The 15,801-nt window shown below is 38.8% G+C and overlaps 1 protein-coding gene across 9 annotated transcripts in view; it reads left to right on the top strand.

Annotated features, from left to right (window-relative positions):
* The window catches only part of LOC135407823 (transient receptor potential cation channel subfamily M member 3), a 413,117-nt gene that overhangs the window by 363,852 nt on the left and 33,464 nt on the right, over window positions 1-15,801 (top strand). For 5 of the 9 annotated variants that reach the window (XM_064643199.1, XM_064643194.1, XM_064643195.1 and 2 more), the window contains 4 exons: window positions 1,476-1,643; window positions 2,565-2,690; window positions 8,816-8,956; window positions 15,074-15,202. In XM_064643199.1, coding sequence (XP_064499269.1) covers window positions 1,476-1,643; window positions 2,565-2,690; window positions 8,816-8,956; window positions 15,074-15,202 — 564 coding nt within the window. The remainder of the gene's footprint in view (window positions 1-1,475; window positions 1,644-2,564; window positions 2,691-8,815; window positions 8,957-15,073; window positions 15,203-15,801) is intronic. The other 4 variants (XM_064643198.1, XM_064643200.1, XM_064643201.1 and 1 more) reach the window with 1 other exon arrangement.

A 15,801-nucleotide genomic window follows, 5' to 3' on the forward strand; every position in this document is an offset into this window, starting at 1 on the left:
CCCTGCTTGATTTTGTAGATATTCAACCTGAGTGCACAGGGAAGAGTGCAGCAACCGATTTCCTACTTTTCAGCATTCCTCTTTTCAGCATACATCTCTTAAGCCATAAAATAGACCTTTCTTTCATAGTGAATAACTGAAGGTAACGGGCTCTTTCTTTTCAGCTTCTTGTAACATCAGGGCTTCACAAGAGTCTTTTATTCAGTTTCTAGTCCGTATTTTACTCCACTGAGGCTCATTAGCAGGGCACATTTAAAGCAGGCTATAAGCTACAAGAGCAAGAGGCAGCATGGCAAAGAAATAAATTTGCAAGCATGAGTCATGGTTTATTTTCCAAGAACCAGGTTCTCCCTTTGAAACTGACAAATGGCAGGAAGACTGAATGTAATGCTTTAGATTTTTGCTTGAGATGTATAGCACCAATGGAAGGGGCAGAGGCAATTTTTAATCCTGCCTGTTCTTAAAAATAGCCTCTCTGTGAAGCCAGGTCTGCTTGTAACCCCCTCTCCCTGGACACATGCTTTTGTGAGTGCAGGAGCAGTGTAAGTAGCTCTTCTGAGACAGGGCACGGCATTCATTAGCTGCTCCTAATTGCGTACTTGAATGGTTTCAACAACACACAGGCTGTCTGCTGATATGATGAGCACAAGCAGTCATCCTCCCTGACCAACAAGCTAACTATCTGGTTTCACTATCATTTAGGGAGGGATTTATAACAAAATCATTCTCCAAGAGATTACAGCATAACCTGGAGATTTCTTGTGCATATGAATACAGACAGGCTACTTCTCTTTGTGTTATTATGATATCTATTCAGTTATACTAAGGATTTAACCCCAACCATTGTTCATTACTTATATATCCACACAAGGTAATTTAGTGGTTTCTACACTTCTGTATCATAAGAGAGGGAAGGCAGAAAGGAAAGACCTGGCATTAACATGACCATTACACAGCTGCCTGGTTACTGAAGCAAAATCCAAGGGGACCACATATCTAAGCACATCAGCACACACACACTTTGACTACCTATGTGCGCTAAACATGGACACAGAGAGCTTGAGACCTATTAATCCTCTGTGTAGAAACTAATACTGTTTGTGTGTAATTTACATTTATATTTTCTATTATGTAAAATTCAGAAATTTGCAGGTCCAAGGTCTGAACACCTGTGTGGTCCCACCTACCACTGACCTTATATAATACTTTGTAAATATATTCTAGTATGTAGCAATATGCATCTGATAAGGCACAAACAGATAAAATATTCAAGAGCATTCACAACAACACTAGTAGAAGTTATATGCTTTGTTTAGCATTATCCCGAATGACAAATGCTATATTGTTGTAGAAACTCACATGCACACATCTTTCTTTTCCTGAATGTCCTAAGGGAGTTGTTCTATTTGATACTAAGTAACCATTATGACCATATCTACTTTCTGTGATGATTATTGTTATTATTATTGCTCTAGGTAATTCTAGGAATTCTACTTCCTCCTTCAATCCTCAGCTTGGAGTTCAAGAACAAAGATGATATGCCCTACATGTCCCAGGCCAGTGAGATCCATCTTCAAGAAAAAGAGCCAGAAGAACCAGAGAAGCCAGTGAAAGAAAAAGATGAGGAAGACATGGAACTCACTGTAAGTGCTGACAATAAATCATCAGCCTCAGCACTGTCAATTTGTTATTCCTACCTCTGTAGGCATTGCAGACTGTCTGATGGTTCAATTTAGCAGATGATAGGATACCACTCTTCACATTCCTCTCTCCTCCATGGGTACTCAAAACATACAAGTTGCCATCATTTTGTCTTGATGTTGCAGCAGTGCATGGTGATGTTGATGCATCATGTTCTGGTGTAATATCTCATAATTTGACTCAATTTGATGCCACATTGTCTGAAATAAATGAATGAGATTTCAGAAGCACTCAGTCATGATATGTGGTTCTCTCTGGTGGAAAAGGAGCTTGTAAAGTCTACCTTTTGTTGGAAATGCCTAATAATTCATAGAAGCCAGAGGTTTTTTCCTTTAGTTAACTTCATTAGAGGGCAAGTAAGTGTGTAAACAGGCCAGAAAAATGATGAAAACTTTTTTCAAAATTCTTTCTGTATTTGTGGTCATTACCTCTCATACAAACATACATCCAATTTTTAATCCACGGAAGACACTAACAAGCACCTAGACAGCTCAGCTTCTGCAGCTCAGCAGATTTATGTAAGGAGGGACTAGTTTGTACTAATAACATAGCCTCAGAGGAATAATTTGCACCACAAAGGGAATCAAACAACTAAAGGTTTGAAAATTATACAAGTCATCTACTTCCAATCTCTTATTCTGTTGTTTGACACTTTTTAATTTGGGCAAGTAGCATACAGGCTATCAGATCTGCCTTAGCTTAGTTTGTTTTGCATTTGTTTAGGTTTGATTGTGATGTCTTTGAAAAGGCTTAAAACTCAGTCCCAACTGGTCAGGATAGAGGCGTAGAAGTAAAAGGGATTTTCCTGGCTGAGTTTAAAAAAAAAAAAAAAAAAAAAAAAAAAACCAGACTGTTTCCCACAGGCAAACAGCAGGAGCTGCCCACAGGACCCCGACTGCAGGCAGGCAGAAGGACCTGCCTACAGGACCCAATATGCAGGAAAGCCGAAGGAGCAGCCCACAAGACCCACCTACAGGACCTGTTTGCAGGCAAGAACCCAGCTGTTGGGAAGGACCAGAAGTCAGAATAGCAGCAATGGAAGCAATGGGGCATTCTCTGCTCATTAGCTTTTGATTGCAATTTACTATCCCTGGCTTCTGATCCACTTATAAAGTGCCTATTCAAATCAAATAAGCACTTTGCAAGCTGCCTTTTTCTTGGCAATGGGGAGAAATTTGGGGAAGATGTCTTTTCCATCTCTCTGCAGTTAGCTCCTGGTTTCTTGTCTACAATACTGCTTCCTTTTTCCCTTCTAACTCCTGCTGCAAAGAAGTGATATGTGCACTGGACCTGCTTTTCCAGATGAATCTTAGATGAATCTTTTCCCACTCTTCTCCCTTCCATGTGCTGACAGTCCTATCGCTCTTTTCTGTCACTGACTCTGCCCTGAACTCCTTCAAATTTAGTGCGTCATTCTAATGAAGTCTCAGACACTTTTTTTTTACAGGCTTTTCTTTACAAGCTCCTGTAAATAAGGTATGTTCCTGTGGAGTCCACCAAGACTGAAAACTATCTTTGGTGCACCACTGCTGACTTAGTATTTCTGCATGTAATCTATACCATGCTATAGAGCTTCTAACACAGGTTCTTTGCTCAGGTGCTCCTCAGTAGTGAGGAGAGAATAATTGCTAGCAAACAGATGTTTGAATATCTGTGGTTAGATGCCATAGGCAGTTACATTTAGTCACCTGACATGTTTTAAATATTAGAAAATATTTTGGATTGAAGTTTTCTGTCGTTCCAGCCTTAGTCAAATGGTCTGGGATAAGTTAGGTCAGGTTTCTTCTCTACTGATAAGAGAATGCCTGAAAGACTGGATAGTGGCTTTGTGAACTTTCCCTTTAGCCATAGTATCCCTTACTATTTAAGGGTACCTTATTTGTAGTTCATTAAGAATAACAATTTATTGTGATGTTATATCATAAACATTTAATCCATTGCTGAACTCTGGCTTAACAGGTCAGTCACTCACCCTAACTGTAGTTTGCAACTATTGTATTCAGAATGATCTGTGTATTTTTCTTTTCAGGACAACCAAACAATTTTTTTATTATTAATACAATTTTCTTTTATTCATTTACTTAATTGATGAATGATCATCTAAAATATTTTCAAAATTTTTCCATGGTTTGGGTTTTATCTTGAAGATTAAAAAACAAAATTAATATATTAAAAATCATTTTGGTCAAATAAAGTATTAAAAACCCTTTTTGGGCAAATAAAGTATTACTGAAACAATCTGCCTAACTCTCTCTCTAGTTATCCCCAATGAATACTTCTCAGGTCTCTATTCCTATTATATTACACCCATATTCTCTCTGCTAAAATGAAGATAAATAGATCTCATCTAGTCAAGTCTATTCACTGATTTCTTATGAAGACTTGTATGTCTTGCACTGCCAAGCCCAGGTGATTAAAGACTGACCAAAGAGTCGATTTCTTCTTCTGCATTGCACTTGTGCTGACTGCATGACTTACAGGCCTACAGCGATCTTTTCACTATTTTACACCTCATATGCACAAAATAATGTGATCACGTAGACTACAGCAACAGCGAAGTAAGTCTGCACATGGGTGCATCTGCATGCAAGTATGTATTTGCTTTGTGCTCCTCTCAAAGGGTCTGCTGGGTAGCTCAACATATGGATATACTATGAAGATGTTGTGTTTATTCACTGTAAGCTACTTGTTATTCACACCTGCTTTAAACTTTATAACAGATATGTAAGAGTGCTAGGCCCACATTTCTTTAACACCTAGATGCTAAGCAACAGACTTATAGTGGATACTCACAAAAGCACTTGAATTCTGCTTTCATCAATGCTCCTCAGCACCAAGGAATTTACCACAATTTATTCATGGAACTGCCAGTCATTAATCCTAAATATTGGACACAGAGGAAAAGAAGGGAACTGAAGTCTAAAGGCCAGGGACATTTTCTGCTTTTAAAATGTCCTAATCAGGGCCTTAACTGCAGATGATTTTAGGTCAGTCAGACACCCTAGCAGTCTACCCACCTCCCAAAATAACCCTGATTCTGGAAGTCATCCTTAACCCTATTCAGTGCCTTATTGTTTGTATATTACAGTTCCCCAGTACATTGTTTTACTTCAGAACACAAATAAGTCATCTAAGTCCTTTAGAAGATGTCTCAGTTGTTGTTTTGCTCATTTTGCTCTAATTTTCCACAATAAATAGAAAGTTTGGACTTCCATGGGCATGTCTAGGAATCTGAGTTTGGACTTTTCAGCAGCAGCTGTTGGCCTGTGAGATCACATTGTTCATGTCTAGTATGTATGCTTAGCCTTTGCTCCATGGCAAGAAATAACCAAATATTATATCACTAAAAGTACAGTTCTTAACATAGGAAAGGCTGAGGACTAATGTCCTAGTGGCCCTAGCCAAACTCACCCTTCCCAATGGAAGATAACTCTCATAGCATTTCACATGCCAGCAGCAAGGCACCCGTTCAGCTTGTCTGGAAGATGGAATAGGAAGACACTTCTAGTGGTCACTAGGCAGAAGTGCTGACTCTCTCCATAAGGAGAGATTTCTGTCATTCTCCAAGGATTTTGGAAACCCTCCCATAGCACCACCACACAGCAGCCCTGGCACTCTCTGTGTCTTTTGCCCTGCTCAGCAGCCAGGAAGACTGAGCTTCTGGCACTTTGGCTCTGCTCCTCTGTATTAAAGAACCACCAATCACATGGAAAATCCAATTTTGCACATCTTTAAATAAAGGCATTAAATTTTTTTTCTACTGGTATTTCAAAGCAGAATACAGTAACCCCAGAACAACTGCCATGGAGGCAGCACTTTCATACGTAGTGTAGGATATAGCAGAATGTGCTCAGAGATATAACTACTCAGCTATGGACCGTTTCCACACCAGTTCTGTGGAGACACGGGGTAATTCTCTATATAGCATCGAGATTTCACTTAGGAAGAAATTGGAAGAGCCTGTAATCATTCTAGCAGGACTGAAATTCCTGTTACTTAATTATAGAACAAATAAATATAGTTTAGTATAATTAACATATATTAATGCAAAAATGCACAACCCAAAACTCTCCTGGTTCCTTATCAGCAAATGGTCCTCAACTACATAAAACAAAATCTGGCCCAACAACAAAAAACCCTGATTAGAAAAATCTCCATATAGAACTCTATGCACATCAATCCCCTCAGGCTAAAATGATGCAGTTCTACTGTACTTCACAATGAGGCTGAGCTGCTGACGAATTTACCTTGCATGACTCATTGGTGAATCATGGACAAAATCGTGTATTAGAGAGATGCCGCCCACACAGAGCAGTGTGTTGAGTTATTCCCATCCTATTGCACCCTGCTCCAAGGAAAACATTCATTCACATTTGGCATTGCAGTTATTCTGTTGACACATTTACTTAGGATATTTCTGAATGTTTCTAATGGGGAAGCTTTTCAGTTTGTTAATACTGAGGTATAATTAATAGTCAGGAAGATCAGGTCGAATCTAATCCACATGAGAAATTCCCCATCTGTAGCATGGGGGAGGGGAGAAGATACAATTAATTAAAAAATAATTATAATGAGATAAAATTACAGCATCATTATCAACGAGAAAGCAGTAGCAAATAGGAAATCAGAATTCATGAGCTAAAGCATAAATCCAGATACTGAAGGAGCATTACCATAAAAACATCCACAACTCTCTGATACCATTTAGAATTAAGTCTGTCTCAGAATCAGTAAATTTGTAAAATTATGAAGGATTTGAACTCTTCAAAATAATCCCTTACATTAAAGCACAGCACTGCTCATTTGTTAAAGTAGCCAGCATTTATTTTCACTCTGCTGCAAAATTCCTGAGCACCAGAGGACAGTAGAGACAAAGCCTTGGGAAAAGCTACACTAAAAGCTGCTCCAGGTGGCAGATTTCCCTGAACAGTATCAGGAGGTAGGGAGAAGCAAAGAAATTAATACCTTCTTAGGCTATAATTTTCCTAAATTCAGATCTTATTCCACTCCCCCTCCCCCCACACCCATATAAACTATCCATGCTATAGATCAAAGAATCACTTTGGGTTTGTAGCATTCAGGTAATGATACCTTCTGTGGCAGTTGTATAACTTCTGCTACTGTAGTTATATTCAGTAAGTCTCATATTCTTGCAAGCTATCTGCTTCACTAGAAGAAAACCTCTCCTCTGCTTAACAGCCACATTGTCCTTTTCCTTTTTTTATAAAAATCTTGATGGACTTTTAAGGGTTTTTATGTGCTCTGTGAAAACCAGCAGGAGGAGCATTTAGATTTTTAATATTTATTGGTTTATCTACAATTATGGATATGAACTTAAAAGTCTTCAGCCATTAAAAGGTAGAGGAAATATATAACTACATCAAAGCAGACTATAGTTTTGAGAGGGTCCCAACAGGTTAGTTTCTGTCTGAATCTTTGTTGTATTTTATTAAAAATGTGCAGGGCAACATCCATGTATAGTCAAATTCAAAAGTATAAGGGTCCACGTGGAAAGTAGTAATATTTTGAAGTGAAAGAGAAATACTAGGCAGGAGCCATATTGGACCAAAGACAGTCCTAATAATGTTACAAATACCTGTACTGACTGAAAGAAAGAAAAATGTGGTCATGAGCTTATCATTACAAATTACTATTTCACAGGAACAAGATGTGTATGTATAGCTTCACACTGGGTAGGAAAGGGAAGAAAAAGTTAGATGGTGTTTCTTACTTTTAAATATGTGAGAAGTGCATCACCAGTTCCTGCAGAGGTCTAGAAGGTGAAATAGCTCACATGTAACTGGTTAGCTAAGTACGTGCTGAACATCCTGTTGAATCAGAGAGCACAAAGATAGATAAAAGAGGGACCTTGTTATTGAAAGACATTATGTCTGGCATCTAATTGTTCTCTTAGTTTTCCACATATTTAAGTTCCAGATGAGAACAACTTCACAGATGGTGAAAGTTTGCTTCAGTTAACATAAGTAGAAAGGGCTTTCGTCTATTGTAGAAAAACATTATAGAAACATTTAAATAAAAGCATCATCATGCATACTCAGGACAGTCATGTCTCAGTTCTTACAAATGCTTCCATGTGGGGTAGTGCTACCTTCCGGAGGTGCATCCACAAACTAAATAGTAAGAACTTGCTCAGGGCACAGTGACCTAAAATCCACTCTTAGTCTATTATTAACTGAATAATTGCTTTAGAATGAACATTTAATAGATCATGTTACATTCCAAATACAAAGGATCACCTTCTTTTAAGCACTAACTTCAGTGATTATATAGTTTGGTTCTTCCACCTCTCTGCAGCGGACCACAAAATTAAGAGTAAACAAAATATTACCTTTTTTGATTGCTAGGTTTGCACTTATACCTGAGGACCTCTTAAGTGTGTGTTCCTGGAGCTCAGCATAGCTCTTCAGTGGGTCTGAATTGCAGTGGTAACAGTGAGATCAAGCCTAACAGAGGCACTGCATGAGCAATCTGGAACTTCACTATAGAACAAGCTACGACCATGTACATGGATATTTCAATCCAAGGCCTCAATGCAGCTGTGAGCTCTCCTAGCTCTTACATCCATGTAGAATTCACTTGTGTCAGATCCAGTGATCAGCATAAAAGGAGATACTGGCTTCCTTGTCCAGCAAACTGCCAACTCGTCTTTTCCCGTTATTCTTTCTCAGTCTCAGCCTTATGAACTTCTCTTTGTTTAAAACCAAAACATATATGTTTTCTCTCTGCTTCTATTTATTAAATAGAAGTAAACAACAAAAAGCTGTTGCCAGGTAAAAATGTTTACGTCCATACGAGAGAAAAGGAGAAATATTGTCCACATCTCATCTTTTGTTCACCACTCAGAAATTTCACTCTGAAGCTGAGAGTTGAGGCCAAAGCATGGCTTTTTCAGTTTTCAACATATTAAACAGCAGCTTTCCTGCAAAAAAAGATAATCTGAGAACAAAGTATTTTACACCCAGCTGCGCTCACCTGGTTTTATCTAAAGATCAAGAAATCAGAAAAGTTTTGAACGGTTTCCTGTTGACATTTCAAAAAATAGTTTAATTTGCCTTTCACAAAGAAATGAACACAAATATATCCTTTCCTCTAGGCAATGCTGGGACGAGGGAATGGCGAGTCCTCAAGAAAGAAGGAGGAAGAGGAAGTTCAGAGCAGGCACAGAATGATCCCTATTGGAAGAAAGATTTATGAGTTTTACAATGCTCCCATCGTTAAATTTTGGTTTTACACGGTAAGAAATCTTTCCTTTTATATTACTAATATTTGTACAACTGCTGGAATTGGATTCATCTTTTGTGTTTCATCGAAGTCTACATCTGCATGTATTAGAGGGCTTGCCCATAAATAGTTTGATAAAAGTATTTGGTGAAATTCTGCTAGCACTTACAAACCTTTCTAAGACTTTTAAAGACTACCATTTCTATCAGGAAGTTAATGGCTAAAGTTTGAATGACTGTGTATATCTTTCTTTAAATAAAACAATAAATGGCAGTTTGCTTCAGTCAGTGCTCCCAAGGAATTCCCTATAGGAGAATTCACGATAGGATTGCTCCCAGTAGTAAGCCAGGGGGAGGCTGGGCCGAATCAGGATATATAATAATTTCTGGGGGAAAAAAAGAAAAACCAAACAAGAAGGAGAAAGAGCACATCTTTCCTTGGAACATTTTTCTGTTTTTTCTGTTTTGACTAGTCTGCAGAGTGTGTCTCAGAGAAAATGTGCGCATAAGTACCCACAAGATATCAAAGATATGAGCAACAGCTTATGTACATTTTTCAGGAAAAAATTATGTCAAATCAGTATGATCTCCTTGTAAACAGACATTGCAGATGGAGCAGAAAAAAATGTCATGTATTTTGACTACAGTAAAAGAGTACCAAAAACTTCACAGGGTTTCCTCACAGCTAAATTAATAACTGCTATATTAAAGTTACGATGTGGATAAAAATCTTTTTGATGATTAGTCCTCAAATGTAGATAATAATTATTCATTATCAAGCTGGAAGCAGGGGTTAGAAAATTATTCCATTGGGTTCTCTCCTACATCAGGTGCTGATATTTTCATTCAAAACTTGGATGATGCAAACTTGAAGTTTGCAAATTGCACTAGAATGTGAAAGAATGAGACCAAAAAGTAAAAAGATCACAAGAAAGTAATCCTTTCAGTCTTCTTGGCTGGAATATTCCATCCTAGTTCAGCTACAGCATCACATGACAAGTATGGAGGGATTTGAAGGAGACAAAAAAAGAGCAAGAAAAATATTTCAAGAGTTCTATAATGCATGACTTAAGGGAAAAGATTTAAGAAAGTGAGATTGTTTTCTCTGTTAAAAAAAAAAAAGTCTGCAGAAGGAATATAATAGTTTTCAAATATGTGTAAGTAGCTCCAAATCCTTACTGAATAGGACAAGAAATAATGGCTTAAATTGCAGCAAGGTGGTTCTAGATAAGAAGTTAGGAAACAGTTTCTAGCTGCTCCGAGAAGTACTGTCATTAACCATGTGAGGACATGGTAGATTTACCATTACTAGTGATTTCTAACCTATCTTATCAAAACATATGTCCATTATGGTACACTGGAATTAGTCCTGCCTCAGCCCAATGGAATTGACTAAATGACTTCAGGTGGTCCTTCCTAGTTATATTTTCCATTATTCTGCTGAAAGCACAGCAAATCACAAAGAATGGATTCTTCTGCAGATGACTTTCTTATAAGAAAAATTGCCTTGCTGAGATCCAGGCAATACATCTACACACATTAGGAACAACTCACATCATTTAAGTCTGAACTGTGGTGGATGCTCTTCTTGCTGAACTCTGTGGCCACTGAATGTTAATCAGGCCAACAAGTCTAGAAACTGCTTATCAGCAGCCTTGTCTCAGTATGAATTCCAGTGTGTATTAGGCACAACCAGAAAAGTCTTTATACTGCAAATGGAAAGATGCATCCTGGCTTTCCCTGTTAGTTCAATTTTTAAATGGGAGATAGAGATCAATAGTGCATTTTCATTTAGGCTTGTTTTTACAGTTTTATGTCCTGAGGCAAATCTCAGTCAAGGTCATTTATTAAAAATGAATCTTGGTTACACTGAACTTAAAGAGGAAGTTAAGGTGGATTCTGGCTGCAATGCTTACCAGTTGGTTTTATTGGGAAACTCCTGGAGACTAAAAGCAAAACAACTTTCAGAGAAGGGTTAAAATTGCACAGCCTACCATACTTTTACAAGCATATAGGCACAAATATTAGTCATAGATTTCAAAAGAAATCCTCCCAATTTTATATTCCACGGTCCAAAATGCAAGTAAAAGGGCTATACCTATGGCTATTTTATACCATTTAAAATAATTTGATAAATTTGCACCTACCGATCTCTGTTACTATATCATCATCATCATCATCATCATCATCATCATCATCATGGCTAGGCTTCACAAACGAAGATTTGGGAAGGACTCTGCCCACATTTGCTACAAGCGCGCTGGTGGCTAAAAGGGCCAATGTGAGATAGACAAGTCCCATTACAAAAGGCACAGTGGAAAGACTCCTTGGATGATATCGGCAAGACACGATTCTTTCTGCGTTGTCTTTTCTCCTGCATGCATTCTCAAAGGAAGCATCAGCGTTATAGATGGTGTGTCTCCAGACCTCCTGATTGGAGGCCAGAGTAGACCAATGATGATGATCAATATGGCCAAGGCTGAGATGTCGGTTCAGGGAGTCCTTGTATCTCCTCTTCGGGGCTCCTCTCTTGCGGCAGCTGGTGGCAAGTTTACCATCTCTTAATCTTTGTTTGACTGCATCAGAAATGCCCTTTGACCGCGTTTAACAAACCAGGTTAGGTTTAACTAACCAACTTTGGTTAGGCCACCTTTTCTAGGCCCCTCTCCGTGTGGAGCAAGCAGTGCTCTCCTTGAAAAAGGCTGCTTGGTCATTCAGGATGCTGCCAAAAGAGACTGTCATCTCCGGGGTCAGTCTCAGGCAACCAATGTACTGAACCTCCTGCATGCAGGGTTGGGTCTGTGGCTTCCAGTGCACCTTTCACCTGCCGGTTCGTCCCTCACATGTCGCTACAGGGCTTTACAAATGTGAGTATATCCTTCAAACCTGCGCAGTGGATTTTTTAGGTGAGAGACAGCATGCACAGAACTGGACCCACCCTTTAATCCTAAGGTTCATCTGCCAGGGCCTAGCGAGCTTGGATGGTGGCAGCAAGGTCCTCAGGATGTAGGTTTAATTAGAGTATCCTTCTCTTAGATGGATGGCCTTACAGGGCCAAACAAGCTCCATCTGCCCGGGTTTGGATTTAGAGTTGTCCTTCTCCTAGGATGACTGCCGAGAGCCTTGTGAGTCCATCCTGCCCATGGACACATTTTATCTGACCCTTCAGTTTTGACCTGTCTGGCATGGGAGACTCTGCCCAAGGCATGTACCTTCGCCAGCATAGCTCGCAACCTCACAGGGGCACGCAGGCTTCTTCCCCACTAAAATGGTTAGGGCAAGCCTTTCATTCCCTACTCTTCTGCCAGCCACCTATACTCAAGCCCAGGGATATTCCCAGGGACATTCCTTTGCCCTGACCACCCTTTCAGGATGCTATAATTCCGTGTTACTATATATATATTACTATATAGCTATATCTACCTTCATTCTCAAAATATACAGGAGTGAGTTAAATGGGATGTTTGAGTAAGTATCATTTTGGCTCAACAGATGCTAAATAACTTTTTCTCAAAAAAACCCACAAAATAAAACAAAACCAAACACAAAAAGAACCCAACTTCAGCCTTTCTCTCTGGACATGCAGCAATTTCAAAAGTCAACTACTCTGTTCTGTTTCATGGCTGTTGCACTGGAAACCATGACACAAATGTTTCATCTCACAGGTTGCTTGGTGAGAAGAGGAAGCCTTTACCCTTTTGATTACCCCTACTACTAGCATTACCTGAAATGCTAGCAGGAAGTAAGGCCACATTTCTACCTCTTCTGAGGAGGAAAACTGCAGAGGGAATTGGGCCCTAAGAGTCATCTTCTAAACATCAGAAGAACTTTGCCCTAAGTTTTGCATTTTGAGACCAATTCAGTGTATGATCATTTATTTATTGCAATGAGTCAGAAAAGAGGAGGATGATCTCCCTCTTGAAGCACTAATCTATTCGTACAATTTCCAGGTTTGTCCCTTACCATAATGAGTATTCAAGTATTTTCTATAGGATGGGACTGCATCCACAGAAGGGCAGGGAGCAACCCTAGAAACTTCTTAGCTGGCATTCCTTTCCTTAGTTTCTTCAGGTACTGCCCTCAAGGGTGACAATGGTAGCTCCTAGTCTTTATGAAGCCATGTAAAAGCAAAAAAAAAGAGGGTTCAGTTACTTGTGTTGTAGCACTTTAAAAGAATCCCGAGTACCAGGATGGGCAGCTGCTCTGATGTTTGACCACAGTCTGAGATAAGGATAGCCTCCTGGAAGGCAGTAGCAAGTTACAGGTCTGGGGAGGGAGAAGGAGTGTGTCACTCACTATCTGAAGGCTTTGTTTCTTGTTTAAAGTGGAGAAGTTTCAGAATAATTCTATTCACAAATCAAGATCTTGTTTTTCTTTTGCCAAGCAAAAACTTTTCACAGTTTTGAGTAAATTTGATTTGACATTAAAAAAAAAACCACCAAAGCCAAGCCAAGCAATGCCAACATTTCAAAAGAAAACCAAGAAACAAAACCCTCTAGTGACTCTGTCACCTTTGTAACCTTAATGTCCCTTTTCTTTGGCCACACTCACTGCTAATTCTCACCAAAGGCTGCTGAATCAGACCAAATTAGATTTTCTGATAATTAGTAATCAATAAGGTCTAAAAGGAGGCATATTAGGTAACAACATCACCTGACTTTTTGTGCTATATTAGAAGGTGTTATTTCAGCTAGGGAGGCATGTGTTCAGTTCTGCCTGCCCAGACAGAGTTTCTGCTGACTCAGATGTAACTCTAGATGCTGACTAAGTCAACATTGCTCTCCATTTCTTTTAGGAGTGTTAGGGGAAGATCAGTCTGTAGACCTGAGTGTTGCAATTCAACATCTCTCACAAACTAAAAGACAAGTGAGATCATTTCCCCCGCTGTTTTATGTAGACAAGAAGTAATGCTCCAACTGTCTGGCTTCTCTATACTGATAGTTATGGGCAATAGAAAGAATTCTCTTGAGTGTTCTCAACCAGCCACTGGAACAAAAGCCAAAATCCTTTTACAGAGAACAGAAGTAATATTCTCTAGCTAATACAGTAGAACTATAAATTCTATTCTGTGATGTGCTGAACACTGAAATAATCCTACCCAAAAGTCTCAAGGCCCTCTATGGTTGTTTCATTTTACATCTGACCCCAAGTCTACAATAGATGTGAGTAACACACAGTTCAGAGAGAAGAACTGAATTAAAATACAAATGTATGGAATACAGATTTCTGCCACAGTGACTAAATGTTCATGCACAGAACTGAGTCACCTTTTCTCTGATTTAAATTTGACTTCAGATATGTTTTCTTGTAGGGCTGCTGTTTGAAAGACAATGTAGTCAGGTAGATGGATTCTGGCCACCACAGATCCCAGACACGCTCATGCTACAGTCCGTGCTCTAGTGTGACAGTTGGATTTCTCTGAGTTTGATAAAGTTGGTGATTTCATTTGCCTGTCTTCTCTTTTTTTTGACTGACCATTTAATTACATTCAGTGTAATTAAAGGAGAAAGAAATTAAAACTTAATTCACACTTCCCACTGAATCAAAAATTAGGCTGGAAGGTGGATATATTAGAGGAGGAAAAGCAAAGCATTCACACTAAATGAATGCATGGCTATGCCTGGGTGTTTTGGGGAGGAAACATTGTACGATTTAGGTCAGTACTACACCGGCATGGAAAACCTCTAAACCTTAGGCAAAAAGGATTTGAAATTCCAGAGTCAGCCTAGACTAGGTGAACAGAGGAAAAAAACACAGAGGAGAGCTGTTAGAGAAGTAAAGGCTGTTAGAAACAGATGAGGAAGAAATCTTCACATAAGTAACTTAATTTGGTAGTTGACATAGTGTTATTAGAATTCCCATCTAACTGTGGATGATCCAGGGGAACTGCATTAATACAGTTTTGTTGAGAAAACAGATGTAGCTGGAGGAGAGGACATTTGTGACTGTATTTTGGACATCCTACACTGTGTGTGATTTAATGTGAATTTTTTGAGACAACCCAGAACACTGTCTTATTGATCTTTTGTCTGTTTAACTCTGGTTACAGTAGAATCAGGAATATCAAATGAAGAAACTGGCTCAGTTGTATAAATATAGCGACTATTAATGTTCTTTTTGTTTCTTTACAGCTGGCATACATAGGCTACTTGATGCTGTTCAATTATATAGTGTTAGTGAAGATGGATCGCTGGCCATCTATACAGGAATGGATTGTCATCTCATATATTTTTACTCTGGGAATAGAGAAGATGAGAGAGGTAAAATCATCCCAACCAAGAGAGAATAAAAAAGGAAAAAGCAAGGGGTTTGGTTTGTTGTTTGTTGTTCTTCTTAATTTTAGTACCTGGTTTTATTATTTTTCTCAGGATATTTTTTTATGAACAAGCTTATCATACAATTGTCCTTTTTTTCTTCAAAAGGCAGATGGATTGTTAAAAAACCAGCAGTAAAAAAAAATTATCTTCAGCCATTTTAAAATGAACAATTGCTTTCTTTTTTCTTTCTCTCCTTCCTTCCTTTCTTCCTTATTTATTTCCTTCCTTCCTTCCTTTTTCTCCCACAGAATTTCCATGTTCATATTTCAGTGTGATGCATATTTAATAGCAGTCACAAGTACAGGGTGGTCTTCTGAAAAATCTTAAAGGTCAGCTAAATTCCTTGAAATGTGGCTCAGAAACTGATGTATGTTTCAGGGAGAGGAAAAGTGGATATGGTTAAATAGAATGGACACAGAGACATGGTAATATCATGAGAACTGAAAAGCCCATGTTCAGACACCCACCTCACCACAAATAGATTTCATTCAAAATTTCAGCTGTTCTGTCCATCCAAGTGTCTTATGCAAGGGCTTTAAATA

This window comes from Pseudopipra pipra, chromosome Z (assembly GCF_036250125.1).
Source record: "Pseudopipra pipra isolate bDixPip1 chromosome Z, bDixPip1.hap1, whole genome shotgun sequence".
Classification (NCBI taxonomy): domain Eukaryota; kingdom Metazoa; phylum Chordata; class Aves; order Passeriformes; family Pipridae; genus Pseudopipra; species Pseudopipra pipra.